Source organism: Anomaloglossus baeobatrachus, chromosome 3 (assembly GCF_048569485.1).
Source record: "Anomaloglossus baeobatrachus isolate aAnoBae1 chromosome 3, aAnoBae1.hap1, whole genome shotgun sequence".
NCBI lineage: Eukaryota > Metazoa > Chordata > Amphibia > Anura > Aromobatidae > Anomaloglossus > Anomaloglossus baeobatrachus.
In genome coordinates this window covers 78,143,619-78,161,230 of record NC_134355.1, presented here as the reverse complement: position 1 = coordinate 78,161,230, position 17,612 = coordinate 78,143,619, and the positions used below count along the sequence as shown (strand labels likewise).

The window sequence follows — 17,612 nt, the reverse complement described above, 5'->3', positions numbered from 1 at the left end:
AAAGCAGCATGAGATTTCAGAAATCTCCATTCACTTTGCTTGGGACAGTAAAATGTTGCATGTTTTTGTTTGTGGCAAAAAATGCAGCACGTCAACAAACTAAGGCTACTTTCACACATCCGGATTTTTGCTCTGCGGCACAATACGGCGTTCTGCAGAAAAACCGCAACCGGCTTTTGTAACGCCGATTGCGGTTTTTTTTGCATTGACTTACATTAGTGCCGCATTGTGCCGTAGGGGCTTGCGTTCGGTCCGGTTTTTGCCGCATGCGGCAGATTTAGCCGATGCGGCGGCCGGATCGAACGTACCCTGCAACGTTTTTTGCTCCGGCAAAAAACACCGCATCGCGCCGCATCCGGCCGCTGCGGCGCATTTTTCAATGCATCCCTATGGAGGCCGGATGCGGCGCGATGCGGAAAAAACTGCATCCGGTCGCCGCATGCGGTATTTTCCACTGCGCATGCTCAGTAGCATGCCGCAACCGGAAAAAACCGGACCGGCCGCATGTAAAAACTGATGCAAAGGATGCGGTGTTTTCACCGCATCCGTTGCATAGTTTTCACAGCCGGATTGAGCCGCAGGGCTCAAACCGGATGTGTGAAAGTAGCCTAAGGCTTTGTCTACACGCTGCATTTTGAGTGCATCTTTTTTCTTGTGGTTCAAAAAACGCTTGAAAGAACACATGCATTTTGCCGTGTTTTCGTTAATGCGTTATTTTTTTTTTTTGTTTTTTTAAAGGAGAATCACAATATGATAGGATAATAGCTAGAATAGATAGAAATACCGTATTTTTCGCTTTATAAGACGCACTTTTGTTCCCCCTAAATTTTGGGGGAAAGTAGGGGGTGCATCTTATAATCCGAATATACGGGGGGGGGGTGTGTCTGTGTGTCTGTGTGTCTGTGTGTCTGGGTGTCTGGGTGTCTGGGTGTCTGGGTGTCTGGGTGTCTGGGTGTCTGGGTGTCTGGGTGTCTGGGTGTCTGGGTGTCTACAGTGCCTACAAGTAGTATTCAACCCCCTGCAGATTTAGCAGGTTTGATAAGATGCAAATAAGCTAGAGCCTGCAAACTTCAAACAAGAGCAGGATTTATTAACAGATGCATAAATCTTACAAACCAACAAGTTATGTTGCTCAGTTAAATTTTAATAAATTTTCAACATAAAAGTGTGGGTCAATTATTATTCAACCCCTAGGTTTAATATTTTGTGGAATAACCCTTGTTTGCAATTACAGCTAATAATCGTCTTTTATAAAACCTGATCAGGCCGGCACAGGTCTCTGGAGTTATCTTGGCCCACTCCTCCATGCAGATCTTCTCCAAATTATCTAGGTTCTTTGGGTGTCTCATGTGGACTTTTAATCTTGAGCTCCTTCCACAAGTTTTCAATTGGGTTAAGGTCAGGAGACTGACTAGGCCACTGCAACACCTTGATTTTTTCCCTCTTGAACCAGGCCTTGGTTTTCTAGGCTGTGTGCTTTGGGTCGTTGTCTTGTTGGAAGATGAAATGACGACCCATCTTAAGATCCTTGATGGAGGAGCGGAGGTTCTTGGCCAAAATCTCCAGGTAGGCCGTGCTATCCATCTTCCCGTGGATGCAGACCAGATAGCCAGGCCCCTTGGCTGAGAAACAGCCCCACAGCATGATGCTGCCACCACCATGCTTGACTGTAGGGATGGTATTCTTGGGGTCGTATGCAGTGCCATCCAGTCTCCAAACGTCACGTGTGTGGTTGGCACCAAAGATCTCGATCTTGGTCTCATCAGACCAGAGAACCTTGAACCAGTCTGTCTCAGAGTCCTCCAAGTGATCATGAGCAAACTGTAGACGAGCCTTGACATGACGCTTTGAAAGTAAAGGTACCTTACGGGCTCGTCTGGAACGGAGACCATTGCGGTGGAGTACGTTACTTATGGTATTGACTGAAACCAATGTCCCCACTGCCATGAGATCTTCCCGGAGCTCCTTCCTTGTTGTCCTTGGGTTAGCCTTGACTCTTCGGACAAGCCTGGCCTCGGCACGGGTGGAAACTTTCAAAGGCTGTCCAGGCCGTGGAAGGCTAACAGTAGTTCCATAAGCCTTCCACTTCCGGATGATGCTCCCAACAGTAGAGACAGGTAGGCCCAACTCCTTGGAAAGGGTTTTGTACCCCTTGCCAGCCTTTTGACCTTCCACGATCTTGTCTGATGGCCTTGGAATGCTCCTTTTGTCTTTCCCATGTTGACAAAGTATGAGTGCTGTTCACAAGTTTGGGGAGGGTCTTAATTAGTCAGAAAAGGCTGGAAAAAAGAGATAATTAATCCAAACATGTGACGCTCATTGTTCTTTGTGCCTGAAATACTTCTTAATACTTTAGGGGAACCAAACAGAATTCTTGTGGTTTGAGGGGTTGAATAATAAATGACCCTCTGAATAAACTTTTCACAATTTAAAAAAAAATAATAATAAAAAAAGAAATAACATTCTTTTTTGCTGCAGTGCATTTCACACTTCCAGGCTGATCTAGGCTGATGATAGATACATAGATAGAGATATATATGTATGTATGTATATATATGTGTATAATATTAATATATATATATATATATATATATATATATATATATATATATATATATATATATATATATATATATATATATATATATATATATATATATATATATATATATATATATATATATATATAATATATATATATAATATATATATATATTATACACACTCTAGAGTCCAGGGGGGGTGGGGGCAGATTTGGAGCGCTGCTGGGGGCTGGTGAAAGCATCTCCTGCTCCCGCTCATATAATATGAACTGCCCCCCCCCCCCCCCTGTGTTAGATTTGGCCCCCATGCTGCTGCCCATAGTAAAATAAAAAACTCTCTACCTCCTCCAGCGTGTCTCCCAGGTCTCCTGCTGCCGCTGTGATCAGGCACACAGAGATATCACTCTGCCGTGCCAATCACATGACCGGCACCGAGAACCAGGAATTGCAGGAGCTCATCAGCACGGAGGTAGACAGGAGGGAGGTCAGCACTGGACAAGGTAAGAAATGAGTGTTTTATTTTACTATGGGCAGCAGCATGGGGGCCACATCTAACACAGGGGGAGGTGTGCCATCCATAGGGGGCCATATCTAACACAGGGGGAGGTGTGCCATCCATAGGGGGCCATATCTAACACAGGGGGAGGTGTGCCAGCCATAGGGGGCCATATCTAACACAGGGGAACGTGTGCCATCCATAGGGGGCCATATGAAACAGCGGGACGTGTGCCATCCATAGGAGACTTGTGCCAGCTGTAGGAGACATTATGCTATCTATGAGTCCTATTACAGCTGTAGGGGATATGTTCCAGCGCACGGGGATGTGTGTCATAAATAGGGGACGTGTTCCATCATTAGGAGACGTGTGCCAGCAATAGGGGACATGTGGCATCACTGGGGGACGTGTGCCAGCACAAGGGGGCTATATTCAATATAAGGGGGCCATATCCAGATTAAAGGGGCTAATTTTAGGATAGGGGGGCTATGAGGGGCATATACCCTTTATGATTTGTTAGATGAACACTGGCATTATAAGACGGACCCCATTTAATATTATATATATATATATATTATATATATTATATTTTTTTGTTAATTGTTTATGTGGGGGTTCCCCCATTTTTCATATCCAGCACAGGAACAGCAACAGCTCCGGGCTGCAACCCTCAGCTGTCTAACTGGTTATGAAAAATGGAGGGGATCCCACCCTTTTTTTTTTATTTTTTTTTTTTATTTGATTTATTAAAAGAAAAAAAAAATGATTGGAAGGGCCATTGTTATTTTTCCCTCTCCAGCCTAACTATAGCAGCCTGCAGCTGCCCCAGAAGTGGCACATCTTCAAAAACGCAGCCAAAAGATATGCACTGTGCAGACAGCAATCTAGAAATCTCATACACTTTGCTGGGGGAAGGAAATGCATGCATTTGGGTGCATCTTTGTGACCACAAAACGTCACCAAAAACGCAGTAAAAGATGCCGCATGCGGATATAGCCTAATAGATGTTCTGTTCTAAACCTACTGTGGCCACAAGAAGGAAAAAATTGACAGAAAATCACCCCCATCTTACATATTCATAGGCACTATGAAAGGGGTTTTCCCAAAGTGGACATAATACCTTTCCCATTATCACTGAGGGCACCACCTAGCACAGGAGTTTTGAGCCCCAACAGCTCCACATCTTTAACTCTGCTCTGATTGGGGGTGGGCGTGCGCTGCTGCTTGGATTGGTGGGGGGGCGCCTCTGCTCTGATTGAGGGTGGGATGCACATCACTCCTCTGAGGCGGTGCCGCTTCTCGGGGGCAGGTTCGCACATCGCTTCTCTGATTGAGGGGGAGTTCGCAAATTGCTGTTCCGATTGGGGGGTGCACATCGCTGCTCTGAGTGAGGTGGGGTGCACATCACTGCTCGGGGAGGGGGGGGGGTTCGCAAATCACTGCTCCGATTGGGGGGTGCACATCGCTGCTCTGAGGAGGGTATTGGGGGGTGCCTTCTCTCTGGGAGGAGGCATCGCTGCTCTGATTGGGAGAGGGGGGTAGTGCGCGCCTGCTCTGGTTGGAGGGATTGTTTCTTAGGTGGATCCTTCAGCCCCGTGGTATGTAGCTGCACTGCACATGCTCAGAGTAATAATTTATACCATTTCTCAGGGAGGGGGCTGGTGATCATCCATCTAGCCTCCTCCTGTGGGAAAACCTGTCCTTAGCGCACACCTGCTGGGACCTGCGGCTGCTCACAGGACACATTAGTGTGATGTTACAGTACATGGTATATGAGCACAAGTGTAATATTTTGGTCCTGTTTGGCCAAGTTTGGATTTTCAAAAAGGTTTTTGTACAGAACGCCACTACTTTCCCCCTAGACTTCCCCGGCTCCCCGGTTGCAGTAGTGGTGATCAGTTTCCTGATCACTGGCCTTGGCGGTGATGTACCCATGGTCTGCATGTAACATCCAGCACCAGCACGGACCAACCGAGCAGTGAGGAATACTGGGCAGAGGTCCCCTTTAAGTAGCCCCTGCCATCTCTTGATAGCGCGGCTTTCATGGTGTATTGTAGGTCACAGATTTGCATCCTGCGGTTTAGTAGGTCTTTTATTTTGGGCTGTAGTCAGTGTGGGATGTGCGCTCGTCTAGAGTTGCATTTTACCCTTTAAGCAAAGTAGATGAGTTTCTCTTGCGCTCATTCACAACGCTGTGTGCGTGAAATGTCCGGTGATCTGCTTAGCTTGTCCACATTAATTATGCCATGTGATCGTATGGCATTAAAAGGGCATTAGCAGCTCCTTTCTGCTGAGGCTGGGATTCTGCAGACTTCTCGGGGAGCCTCGGATTTGGCTGTTATGGCGAGTGCAGGGAGAAAGCTCGGTAACTGCAATCATCATTTTACGTTCTGTCAGCAGAGATCCGGGGACGGCGCTGTCCTCCACCGGCTTGTTACACTTCACTGCTCCTCCTAATAACAATGTTCTCTTCTCTTCCAGTTGATGCTGATGAGATCAAACGGCTGGGAAAAAGGTTTAAGAAACTTGACTTGGACAATTCTGGATCTCTGAGCGTGGAGGAGTTCATGTCGTTACCTGAGCTGCAGCAGAATCCGCTCGTCCAGCGAGTAATAGACATATTTGATACTGACGGCAATGGAGAGGTCGACTTTAAAGGTAAGGGTGAAGCCGTACACCCGTCTTCACGGGACACTGAATGCACCTGTGTGTTATGATCCTCCCCTCCATTAAGAATTTATTTTTTATTATTTTATTATTTGTTACAATGCAATCCCTTTATAATACATGGACATAGTTATCGTTATTCCTTTAAAAAAAACAAAAAAAAACACAAAACAAATGGCCGGTCAACCTGAATTAATAATCTCCCAGATGCTTAAGTTGGAGTAAAAGGGCCAAGGTGATTTGCAGCCTTAAGACTCTTTAAACATAAGACCTATTTGGCACTGTAATGCTCCAGACGTCTGCCTGTATACAGAATATAAACTATTAAGCCCCATGTCAGCCGGACGCTGTATAAACTTTACATGCTGATCACTTAACGTGGATCTGTAAGGCTTCAATACTGTAGAAGGCAGAAAAATATTGTTTTTAAAGGTTTACTCCCATCTCCAACATCCTATCCCAATATGTAGTAGCTGTAATAATAGTAAATGCCTTCAATTAGAAATGCAGTGTAGTTCTCCTGATTAACTATATCACCTACCTCATGTGCAGTGCATTGCAAGACCTTAGGCATCCATGACCATGCATATAGTTATCATAACCATGGAAACCTAAATTCCTGCAATGCCCTGAACATCAGGTAAGTGAAATAGGTAATCAGAAGAACTATACTACATTTTTAAATGGAGTTATTATTTTTTATTTTTTTTATTATTATTATTATTATTATTATTATTATTATTCCTAATACATATTGGGATAGGATCTTGGAGATGGAAATACCCTTTTTTAACTTTTTTTTTTTTTTTCATATTTTCATAAAAAAACTCTTTTCACTTCCTTTTTTACTTAGAGTGACAATGTTTATACAGCGGATGTTGTATTGTTTGATTTCAGATACCAGATTTATTCACTTTAATAAAACCCCTATTCAGTCCTTGGAATCCAGTAGTTCGGTAGCATAATAATTATATTATAGTTTAATCATTTTTACGCATTTGGCCCTTATGGCTGCACAGATACTGAATTATCAACCTCTCTAATGTAGTTGCCCTTGAAAGTAGATCTGTACACTTTTCCTGCCCACCACCACCTCCCCTCATGGGGTGTGTTTATATAGAAGTGTATGTATGTGTGTATATCTATATGTATATTATATAATATAGAACGCATGTTATTTCATGAAGATGCCATTTGTTGTTCCTTAAAGGGAACCTGTCATGTAGAATATGCGTTCTGACCGGTCAGCAGACGCATGTGTGCCCTAATTACACCTCCCTACCCATCCCTGTGTTATAAAATTGTGTAATATGAAAGTAATAAAAATAGTTTTATTACTTCCATATTCCCCATGTAAATAGCAGAGCTCGTCGCCCCATGGGTGTCGCATCGCCCTGTGGGCGTATGCATACTTTCCATGGTATCATGTCCCTGTGGATTCACGAGTGATGTCCCCCGTCTGCACCTTCAGATCCTCCTTGCGCACTTACCATTGCCGCAGCGTTTTCCAGGTGTTCACTCGCCGGCTTCAGACGCGCTCTGTGCATGATCAGACTCTTCTGATCATGTGCAGAGCGCGTCTGAAACTGACAACGATCACCCGGAAAAGGCTGCGGGATTGGTAAGTGTGCACACGCGGGATTCTGAAGGAGCAGACGTGACGTCGCACATGTGAATCCATGGTATCACGCCCACAGGGCAATGTGACACCCATGGGGCGACGAGCTCTGCTATTTACATGGGGAATATGGAAGTAATAAAACTATTTTTATTACTTTCACATTACACAATTTTATAACAGGGATGGGTAGGGAGGTGTAATTAGGGCACAAATGCATCTGCTGATAGGTCAGAACGCATATTGTACATGACAGGTTCCCTTTAAAAGAGAATCTGTCACTAGGTTTTTTGCTCCCCCATCTGAGAGCAGCATAATGTGGAGACAGAGACCCTGATTTCAGCGGTGTCACTTACTGAGCTGCTTGCTGTCCTTTTGATAACTGATCTGCAGCAAAAACAGTGATTTTATTTGAATGTGGAGCTCTATAACCCCGCCCGAACCACTGATAGACAGCTTTCTGCCCATATACAGTGTACACAATCTGTGCTGAGCTATATAGCTCATGAATACGCTGGACTACCTGGCAGCACACCAAGTAGTCCTGTAATGATAATCCACTGCTGATTAAACAGGGATTTTTATCAAAACTACACTAAGCAGCCCAGAACGTGACACATCGCTGGAATCAGGATCTCTGCCCCTACGTTATGCTGCTTTCAAATTAGGTGGCAAAATCCAGTTAACAGATTCCTTTTAAGAGTCGTTGCTGCCGGTTCTTGTTTTCTTTTTAGATATATATGTATATAAACTACATATTAACTTTTGAGGGGATTCCCAACTAAAGCTGCCTGAAGAGAATGGCATGGTTATAATTTTTAGTTGCGTACCGGCTTTTGCAGACAGCAGCAGTTAAAAGTTCAGAAAGACTGAACACATGCACAGCAATGTCCAAAACAACGTGCTGTGCATAATTTCTGTCATCTTTAGCAATTCTTTTAATCTTTCTCAAACAGAATCTAATTTGAAATTGGGGTAGTATGCATATACCCTTACACAAACCTGGGGGAGACGTTCTTCATGGGGACGGGATGATAATACCAATGTTAGTTGTGTTTCCATCAGCTCATGTAAGCGAGCACCCGTCTACCTTGTATGTAGTCAATTGGCGGCCATTAACATGGGGGATCTAATTGTCTGAATGCAACCGTATTGAGAGCTTTATGGTGTATTGCCGGTCTCAACCACAGCAATAAAGTACTGTGTATATATTACCGGCAATTTGTAAAAACAGGCATTCTATAGAATACCTAGGCAATGTATACAATGCTGGAAATGGGTCGTCAAAGTATGAAATACATGAGATGTTCATACTTTTCCTAGTCAATCTATAGAATACCTAAATGACAAAGAGGCAGAGTGTAGAATACTACAGGGGTGATCTGTCCAAAAGTAGGGGGACAGAGCAGGCAGCAGCGGATCTGTGACACTGGCTCAGTTACCCTTAGCATTAAAATGCCATTCTAGCCTCCTGTGCTGCAACAAATAGTCAGAAATGACAATTTGGACTCCTTTATTTCCCAGCAAAGATATCCTGTTGTTAATTTTACATTTCTTCTTTCACGTTTTTGACTGTTTGTTACTAAAGACTGAGGAATGACACTTCTGTTTCTTTGTGTTTTTCCCAGTAATGATATCCTGTTCATTTAGGATTTCTTCTTTCATTAGTTTTTTTGACTGTTTGTTACTAAAGACTTTTCCAATCTGGGCATTATATCAGACTTTGCCTGAGCAGTTCTTGTCATTCCTTATAATACCTAGACATTTTATGTAATGCCAGGGAAAGTATAGAACAACGCAGATATTCCATACCTTACCTGAAAACGACAGGGATTGTATACATTGCCTAGGTATTCTATAGAATGACGGGTTTCCATACATTGCCTGTAACACATACACTTGGCATACGGCGGTGACCTTTCTGGTACATGGTAATCTTTTGAGAACGCAGCACTGAGTCCTTTCCGTTAGAAAACCGAGAATGGAGGCACCGACCTAGAACCCCCCCCCCAGGGTTCATGATAAACTCCCTCCCCACTTTTTGTTCACCTTTAAATTTAATTGGCATGAAACCATATTTTATATTTTCTTCTGCTCTAAATCTGGGATAAGTTTTATTTTCTTAAGCAGCTCTATGATGCCATGGAACTAATACTAATGCCCTCTCCAATTATCTGGTACATTTTTCCTAATTTTCGATTTTCTTTGCAGAGTTCATTGAAGGAGTGTCCCAGTTCAGCGTGAAGGGTGACAAGGAACAGAAGCTGAGGTGTAAGTGCTTGCCACATTTGTATGGTCCCAGGCGCAATTACCTACTGCAGCTCCACCTCTGTAAGAGGTCATTTGGAGGGTCCATCTTGTTTCCGGTCACTGTATTAAAAAAAAAAACCAAAAAAACCCAAAAAACCTTTTATAAGGATTAGAACATTTTCTTTTCCACCTGAAATCTCCTCTGGTCAGCAAGCTACTTCTTGATATGGCAGTTCATTAATGTGAATTGCATTCCGGTATACAACTGGGGGTGACAGGAAGCAGATCGTAATGGACCCTTTGAGAGGGTGCTTCCATTCCAGTAAGTGATGGTATAGTGTTAGGATACTACACCCCAAAGACCCAAGACCTCCTCTGATCCTTGAACTGAAGGGGCTTTTCCTTTTTTCTTCTGCCTTTTCCTGGATACCTGTTGCGCTGAGCCTCCACATCAGCTCATTTTCGGGAGCTTAGGGAAATCAGACAATAAAAGTCGGGTTATGCCATCTAATGATTCACACCTAACCATATGCCATCACTTAGGAAGACCCCTTGAATTTGATCATATTTTGCTTAACTGCCTTAATTTTTTCATAATATTCCCCCCTCTCCGCCTCAGATTTGGTTCTTGCTTTTACCATTCATTTTGGTCAGTCTGAGCCAGTTGTCTGTGCGACCATGATACTACAGTTTCCATAACCCTTGTATGCGGTCAGGGTTGTATCACCTCCTGTAATCTGATGTCCTGCACTTACTAGTTAAAAGCTTTGCAAATAAGAGGATAAAAAGCCTCCTGTAAACACTGCACCTAGAGATCACTTTTGTGACATATTTTGGTCTATAAGCAAAAGCCTTGTAACTTTGAGGTTGGCCACTACTTTTTTTCTTTCTATTGGTAGCCTAAACTTTGGGTAGGCCGTCAGTCTCTGGTGGTAGTTTAGCACCACCACTGATGACCTGTTACCGGCGGCCGGATGTTATTGGATGATGCTAGAACTCAACAGACCTCTATCGAGGCTGCAGCTGGATAATAGAGATCCACCTACCATTCATTGGCATACGGGGTGGATCTGCAGCACCTGACTGTGGCCTCTATAGTAATGACAACGCAGATGTTTCTACATCATCCAGTAACAGCTGATCGGCGGTGGGTGCCAGGTATCTCACTCCTACCAATCAGATATGGATGGCCTAGCCAACGGATGGGTCATCAGTAAAGTAGGGGCTAGCCTCTTTAATGTAGGATTATTTCTTTTTTCCATTTCAATCATTTTGCGTAAGGTGATGGTACGCAGGAGTCACGTAATGTCCTCGTTTCTCCACAGTTGCTTTCCGTATATATGACATGGATAAGGATGGCTACATCTCCAACGGCGAGCTCTTCCAAGTATTGAAGATGATGGTGGGAAACAATCTGAAAGACACCCAGCTACAGCAGATAGTAGACAAAACGATTATCAACGCAGATAAAGATGGAGACGGCAGAATATCTTTCGAAGAGTTTTGTGCTGTAAGTTGAGCTCCATATCTGCTCGCTGCGGTAAACCTAGATATAAGCGGCATGTCCATTTAACTGATGATTGAGCGGGTGCGAGCGATCCTGGAGATGTTCTCTGCTGGAATTTTCAGCGTCTCTGATTTCAGGCATCAGGCTTAAGTGACTTGGTTACAAAATGTTGGGAGTAAAAATAAAGGATCTCTTTGCTTTTAACTACTACTATCCTCACCCCTACAAGTAGTGGCCTCCAAACGAAGTCTTACCTTGGGAAACCAGATCAGGCGAGGACATCTGTAAAATTGTGAGCCCTGGGATTTGCTTATTAATGTGAAACTTTTATATTTTAATAATCCAGGTCAAGGCTCTGAACATTCTGCCCTCGTTATCTTTTATGAAGGAGCTTTGCAGAATAGGACACCACACATTATACAATAACCATGATGCCTCGAAGCATTTGCCTTTTTTTTTTTTTTTTTATAAGATTTCATGTGTCCACAATTTAACGGGTCGTTTTCTGATGATCTCTAGTTATCTACTGTTTATTCCCTGAGACGTTTACCTTGTTTAGATTAACCCGTGTAATGGATCGCCAACAAATATGGTTGGGAAAAAACAGTCTTTGGTTCCATGTTATTGCCAGTAATTGAACTCTGATTAGTGAGATATTCTGCAATATCGATTACACAGTTTGTGTCTGATCATACAGGGTCTGATAATACCACATCTCCTGGGCAGGGGAGGAAGTATAAAAGTATATGGGATCGTACATGATTCTTTTTGTGAGGTAAAACATTTCCCTGCCTCAAAGAATTATTGTGATCCCGTGTTGTAATGTCTGTTCTTCTCTTGCCCAGATAATGTGGTATGGTCAGAGCATGTCCCTGTAAGGTCAGACACTGTCATTACACAGTACACAGCAGGGGAACCTATACTACTCACAAAATGTTATTGATATTTGGCTTTAGGGTGAAATTTTATGTGAACCGGAAAACATTCACGCAACAGTGATACTTTATCATGAAAACGGGGAATTTATAAGTAGAAGCATACAGTGGGGATTTGCTCATCTCGAGCAATTCTATTGAAACAAAAGCCACCAACAGTGGTGGGTATACCCCCCAAAATTTCAGTGTTTCAGTAACTTGTCATGTGGCCTCCAGCATCAATTACAGCTGACAATGATGTTTCCTGCTGTTCACAAGTCAAGTTAATGTCTACTGACACATCCCACTCTTCTTGAAGGGAAGCCCTCTGGTAAATGGTTTTCTGAGGTACAGAGTTACGAGCCTCTACACAGTGACTCTGCTGGTCCCATAGGTATTATATGGGATTCGGATCTGGAGAAAGTGCAGGCCACTCCATTTAAGGTACCACAGTCTCCAGTAGCCGTTCCCTAATGAGGTGACCTCGATGAGCTGGAGAATTGTCCACGAAGATGAAATAAGGCCTATGTTGTTCATGCAGAGGAATAATGACTGGATCAATGATGATATTCCAGTAGTAGGGGCTGTCACTGTACGATTCACAAAGTGTTAGGCAGTTCTGTAATGACTAGACACACAGGCCCACACTGTAACACCACCAAAAGCTCGTCTGGTGACAACAGTGGCTGATACACAGCGCTCTCCTTGATGTCTCCAACATAATTAGTGGCCATCATGTCTGCTCCGCTTGAATAGACTTTTATCAGTGAACAGCACTGAGGCCCACTGGTCCCTCTCCAGCATAGATGATGCCTGTGCCTGGTGGTGTGGTCAGGTACCTTGCAGGTATCTAGTACGCAGACCATGCTGATGCAAACTGTTTTGAATCGTCTGACGTGTCTCTTGGGTGCCTCTCAGCTCCCATAAATGTGCCTAGAATTGTGTGGCATTAATCATCCACTTCCGAAGGGCATTGTTGACAATGAAGCGGTCATCAGTGTGGGATGTGGCCAAAGGACTTTCTCTTCTATGCCTTTTTGTGAGTCTTCCAGTCTCTCTGTATCTCTTTACAACCTGATGACACTCTAAGCTCAGTGGCCACTTCCATCTTAGAACATCCTTCTTAACGCCTCGCAATGGTGCGGTACTGCTGATCAATTGTTAGGTGTCCATCTAGGTTCCATGATGTCAAAATAAAAACAGCATGATGAGGGAGGAGGACGGTTTAATACCAATTCCAATGGAGTCCTTAACTTTATTGGGTGATTAAATGGATCAAACACCAGTTGTGAATTTTACCATTAAGCTCCTTGTTGAATAAAAGCAAAAAGTACTGAAACATTGAACAGTTGGACATGTGCATCCAAAAGGGTAGAGAAGATCACATTAAGTTCACTCGAAAAGGTTAGAGGGCATTTTAGGATCATCCTGAAAATTCACCTGAAAGCCAAATATCCCTAACTTTGTGAGTAGTGTATATGAGATTAAGGGGTACTTTGCACACTACGACATCGCAGCTGCGATGTCGGTGGGGTCAAACCGAAAGTGACGCACATCCGGCGTCGCTGTCGACATCTGAGTTTGTAAATCGTTTTTGATACGATTAACGAGCGCAAAAGTGTAAAAATCGTATAATCGGTGTAGTGTCGGTCATTTCAATAATGTCACGGCAGTGACGGTACGATGTTGTTCCTCGTTCCTGCGGCAGCACACATCGCTGTGTGAGAAGCCACAGGAGGGAGGAACATCTCCTTACCTGCCTCCCGCGGCTCACGCCGGCTATGCGGTGGGCGGGATGTTTACGTCCCGCTCATCTTCACCTCCCCTCTGCTTCTATTGGACGGCCGGCCGTGTGACGTCGCTGTGACGCCGCACGACCCACCCCCTTAGGAAGGAGGCGGTTCGCTGGCCAGAGCGACGTCGCAGGGCAGGTGAGTGCATGTGAAGCTGCCGTAGCAATAATGTTCGCTACGGCAGCGATCACAAGATATCGCAGCTGCGATGGGGGCGGGGGGACTATTATTATTATTTATTATTATAGCGCCATCAATTCCATGGCGCTTTACATGTGAAAGAGGTATACTACATAATAGGGACAAGTACAATAATCATAAACAGTACAAGACACAGACAGGTACAGGAGGAGATAGGTCCCTGCCCGCGAGGGCTCACAGTCTACAAGTCGACTATCGCGCTCGGCATTGCTACCATCGGCTTGCGATGTCGTAGTGTGCACAGTACCCCTTAGTCTACACAGGAACATGTTTTGTAAAACGCATCCAATTGTGACTTACTATTCCAAAATCTGTTGATTGAAATGAACTTTGTGGCAGAGCTCCTGTAAAGAATGTTTAAAATGTCTCAAACAATGAGTGTGTTGTGATGGTTTTTCTTGTGCTTTGTCATACAGGTGGTAGGAGGTTTAGATATCCACAAAAAGATGGTGGTGGACGTGTGACTCCTCCAAGCAGCACCCGACACTCCTGCTTTCTTCTCCATCTCTGAAGATCTGCTCAAGACGTCCAGCAACCGCTCTCTGTGTATTTTAAATGGAAGTATTTTTCTCTGTGAAGCCACATTTTCCAACACGAGCCTCATGAAGCCAACTTAAGTGTTATTGAACTTTGTAACTCTCTCAATAACTCAGTGTAGCACTTTATAGTCTGAAGGACAGCGCAATGGGGAAGAGCGTATCGGCGTGACGGAGAAAAACAAGGGAGTTGGCTTATTTTTTTAATTTATATATATATTTTTTTTCTTTTCGTCTTTTCTAACCAGGAGAATATAAATGGCTTTCTACGTAGTAATTAGGTGGGCTTTAAATTGAGTTACTTGAGTAAAGAAAACAAACCTAGAGTAAAAAATAAAATAAGTGCCAAGCAGAACATAAGCCGCTCAATACCTACATCTAAATCCTTACTTTTATTTCACACTGTTTTATATATATATTTGGTAGAAAAATGTATACTTTTCTGCTGGGTGTCTGGTCAGTGTGTATTGTTTCTTGTAATATAAGTCCCCCACCCATTATCTTTAAAGGTTTTTGTACATTAACTGGTTGAACAGTTTCTTCCTGTTAATCTACTTTACACTTTTGACTTTTTTTTTTTTTTTATTTCGACAGGAAATGTGTTTTTTTAATTTATACATGTTTAATATATTACCAGGGACTGTGTCTCTTGCTTCTTAAAACCTAGTCGAATGTTACTGCCAAGAAGAACCCTTTCTAACGCATCTAGCAATCCTGCTGTTATATAGTTGCCGAAGCAAAGCCACCACCTCGTTATGGCGGGTAACTGGTACACCCTACGATGCCCGGTATCCGAAACAAATAAAGTCAAAGTTGAGAATTGGGAACTAAATCCGCCAATTGAATAGAACAAACTACTGCAGGCAGCACAACTGGTAATATTGAAATGGATATATGTATATCGGCTGTAGGAGAGGATATCTGCATTTCCGTAATCCTTGTGAAATGAAGCTATATTGTCTAGTCTGTTCTTAGTTACTACACCGTGTGATATAAAAGTAGAGGCATACATACATATTTTTTTTTTTTCTTTTTCTGCTGTGGTACTGTTGGCTGCATATATATACACACACACACGCTTACATAGAATATTTTGAATCTCACCCACGGTCGTTTTCTATCGGGTCTGACGAATTATTCAAAAATTAAATTGCGGGGGGGTGGGATAGGGGTTGGGGTGGAGTGTCTGCCTGCCATAGCTGCTGTTCCTTCAACTGAGTGCTGCACATCATGGGCTCTGTCTGTGCGAGAGAAATCGAGGTGCTTGGTGTCCTTGCATGACATGGAGTTTTGCATGTAGATCGATTTTTTTTAAATGTTCCTCTTGTTTACATAATTTGCATTATATATAAATATATATAAATATAAAAGAAATGTTGCCAAACTTTGGTACATGTTGATGTTAACAATAAAAAAAAATCTCCATTTCATGTAAGTTTTATTTTTATTTTTTTTCCTCCGGATCAGTCTGTGGTTCATTATCCCAGCCAGTGGTCTTCTGTTCCAGTGTCAGCTGCCATGTGCTCTGCGCTTCAAGGGGGATAGTCTTTTTGTGATTTTTTTTTTTGTATATACATTGTGTTAAACTGAACATTTTAGCATATGCTTTCTATTTCTAATGCTTGTGCATATCTTGGCTGACATTAAATTAGCAATCCGTTCCTTTTATTGGAGATTTTTTTTTTCTTTTCTTACGTTTGCGTGGGGAAATGGTTAATGTTGAATGTTTTATTCCCTCTGCATGCTATATAAATTGTAGGAAATTAGACTTCATACTGTATGAATAAAGAAATGGAACTTGTTACTTGCTTTCTGGCCTCCTCTTATTTGAAGTGTCTAATATTTCTCTTTTCAAAGTACTGTTTTGTCTTGTGTTTTACTACTTTTAGGCTATGTGCACACGTGAGATTAAACCTGCGGAAAATCCGTGGATTTTCTGGATTTACCAGATAAATCTGCAGGTTTCAGCATGTACAGACACTCCCCATGTTATCCTATGGGACATGGGGAGTGCTGTGTCCATGCTGCGGATAAGTGCGGCTGCGGATGTCCCGCAGCGGCACGTACCGTATTTTTCGGACTATAAGACGCACCCTGGTTTTAGAGGAGGAAAATAGGAAAATAAAATTTTAAGCAAAAAATGTGGTCATGACACAGTTAAGGGGCGAGGATCTGCTGCCTACACTGTTATGGGGGTAATGTCCCCAAATTCTCTACTAAGGTGCCGTATCCTGGTAATGATCCTCCTGCCTTGTATATACAGTATGTGTCCCTCATCCTGCTATATACCGTCATCCTGCCATATGGCCGCATCCTGCTATATACTAGCATATGGCCACATCCTGCTATATAACCCATCCTGCTCAGATTATGACCCCATCCTGCTCAGATTATGACCCCATCCTGCTCAGATTATGACCCCATCCTGCTCAGATTATGACCCCATCCTGCTCAGATTATGACCCCATCCTGCTCAGATTATGACCCCATCCTGCTCAGATTATGACCCCATCCTGCTCAGATTATGACCCCATCCTGCTCAGATTATGACCCCATCCTGCTCAGATTATGACCCCATCCTGCTCAGATTATGACCCCATCCTGCTCAGATTATGACCCCATCCTGCTCAGATTATGACCCCATCCTGCTCAGATTATGACCCCATCCTGCTCAGATTATACCCCCATCCTGGTGTATGGCCGAATCCTGTGGCACATAAAAAAAATAAACGTTCATACTCACCTCAGCTCACCTTACTCCCTGCAGCATCACTCGTCCTCCGGTCTGTGTCAGCGGCAGCGCCGCTGAGTGGTGCCGTCCCCGTTACCCTGCTGCATCGCGATCATCTGTGTCTGTGGCGGCTGCGTGTGGACACGTGCGCACAGCGATGACGTCATCGCTGTGCGCGCCGCTAGTCTCCACCCAGCCGACGGCACAGGAGATGATCGCGATACAGCAAGGTAACGGGGATGGCTCCACTCAGCGGCGCTGCCGCTGACACAGACGGGAGAACGAACGATGCTGCAGGGGAACGGTGAGTACTGTACACTGATTCACTGCACCCCGCGCTGATGATGATGCACGGG

At 43.6% G+C, this 17,612-nt stretch overlaps 1 protein-coding gene across 1 annotated transcript in view; it reads left to right on the top strand.

The window, feature by feature from the left end:
* The window catches only part of PPP3R1 (protein phosphatase 3 regulatory subunit B, alpha), a 99,073-nt gene extending 82,744 nt beyond the window's left edge, over window positions 1-16,329 (top strand). The window contains exons 3-6 of the mRNA XM_075339271.1: window positions 5,521-5,697; window positions 9,536-9,595; window positions 10,900-11,084; window positions 14,406-16,329. Coding sequence (XP_075195386.1) covers window positions 5,521-5,697; window positions 9,536-9,595; window positions 10,900-11,084; window positions 14,406-14,453 — 470 coding nt within the window. The 3' untranslated portion in view covers window positions 14,454-16,329. The remainder of the gene's footprint in view (window positions 1-5,520; window positions 5,698-9,535; window positions 9,596-10,899; window positions 11,085-14,405) is intronic.
* Window positions 16,330-17,612: the final 1,283 nt, after the last annotated feature.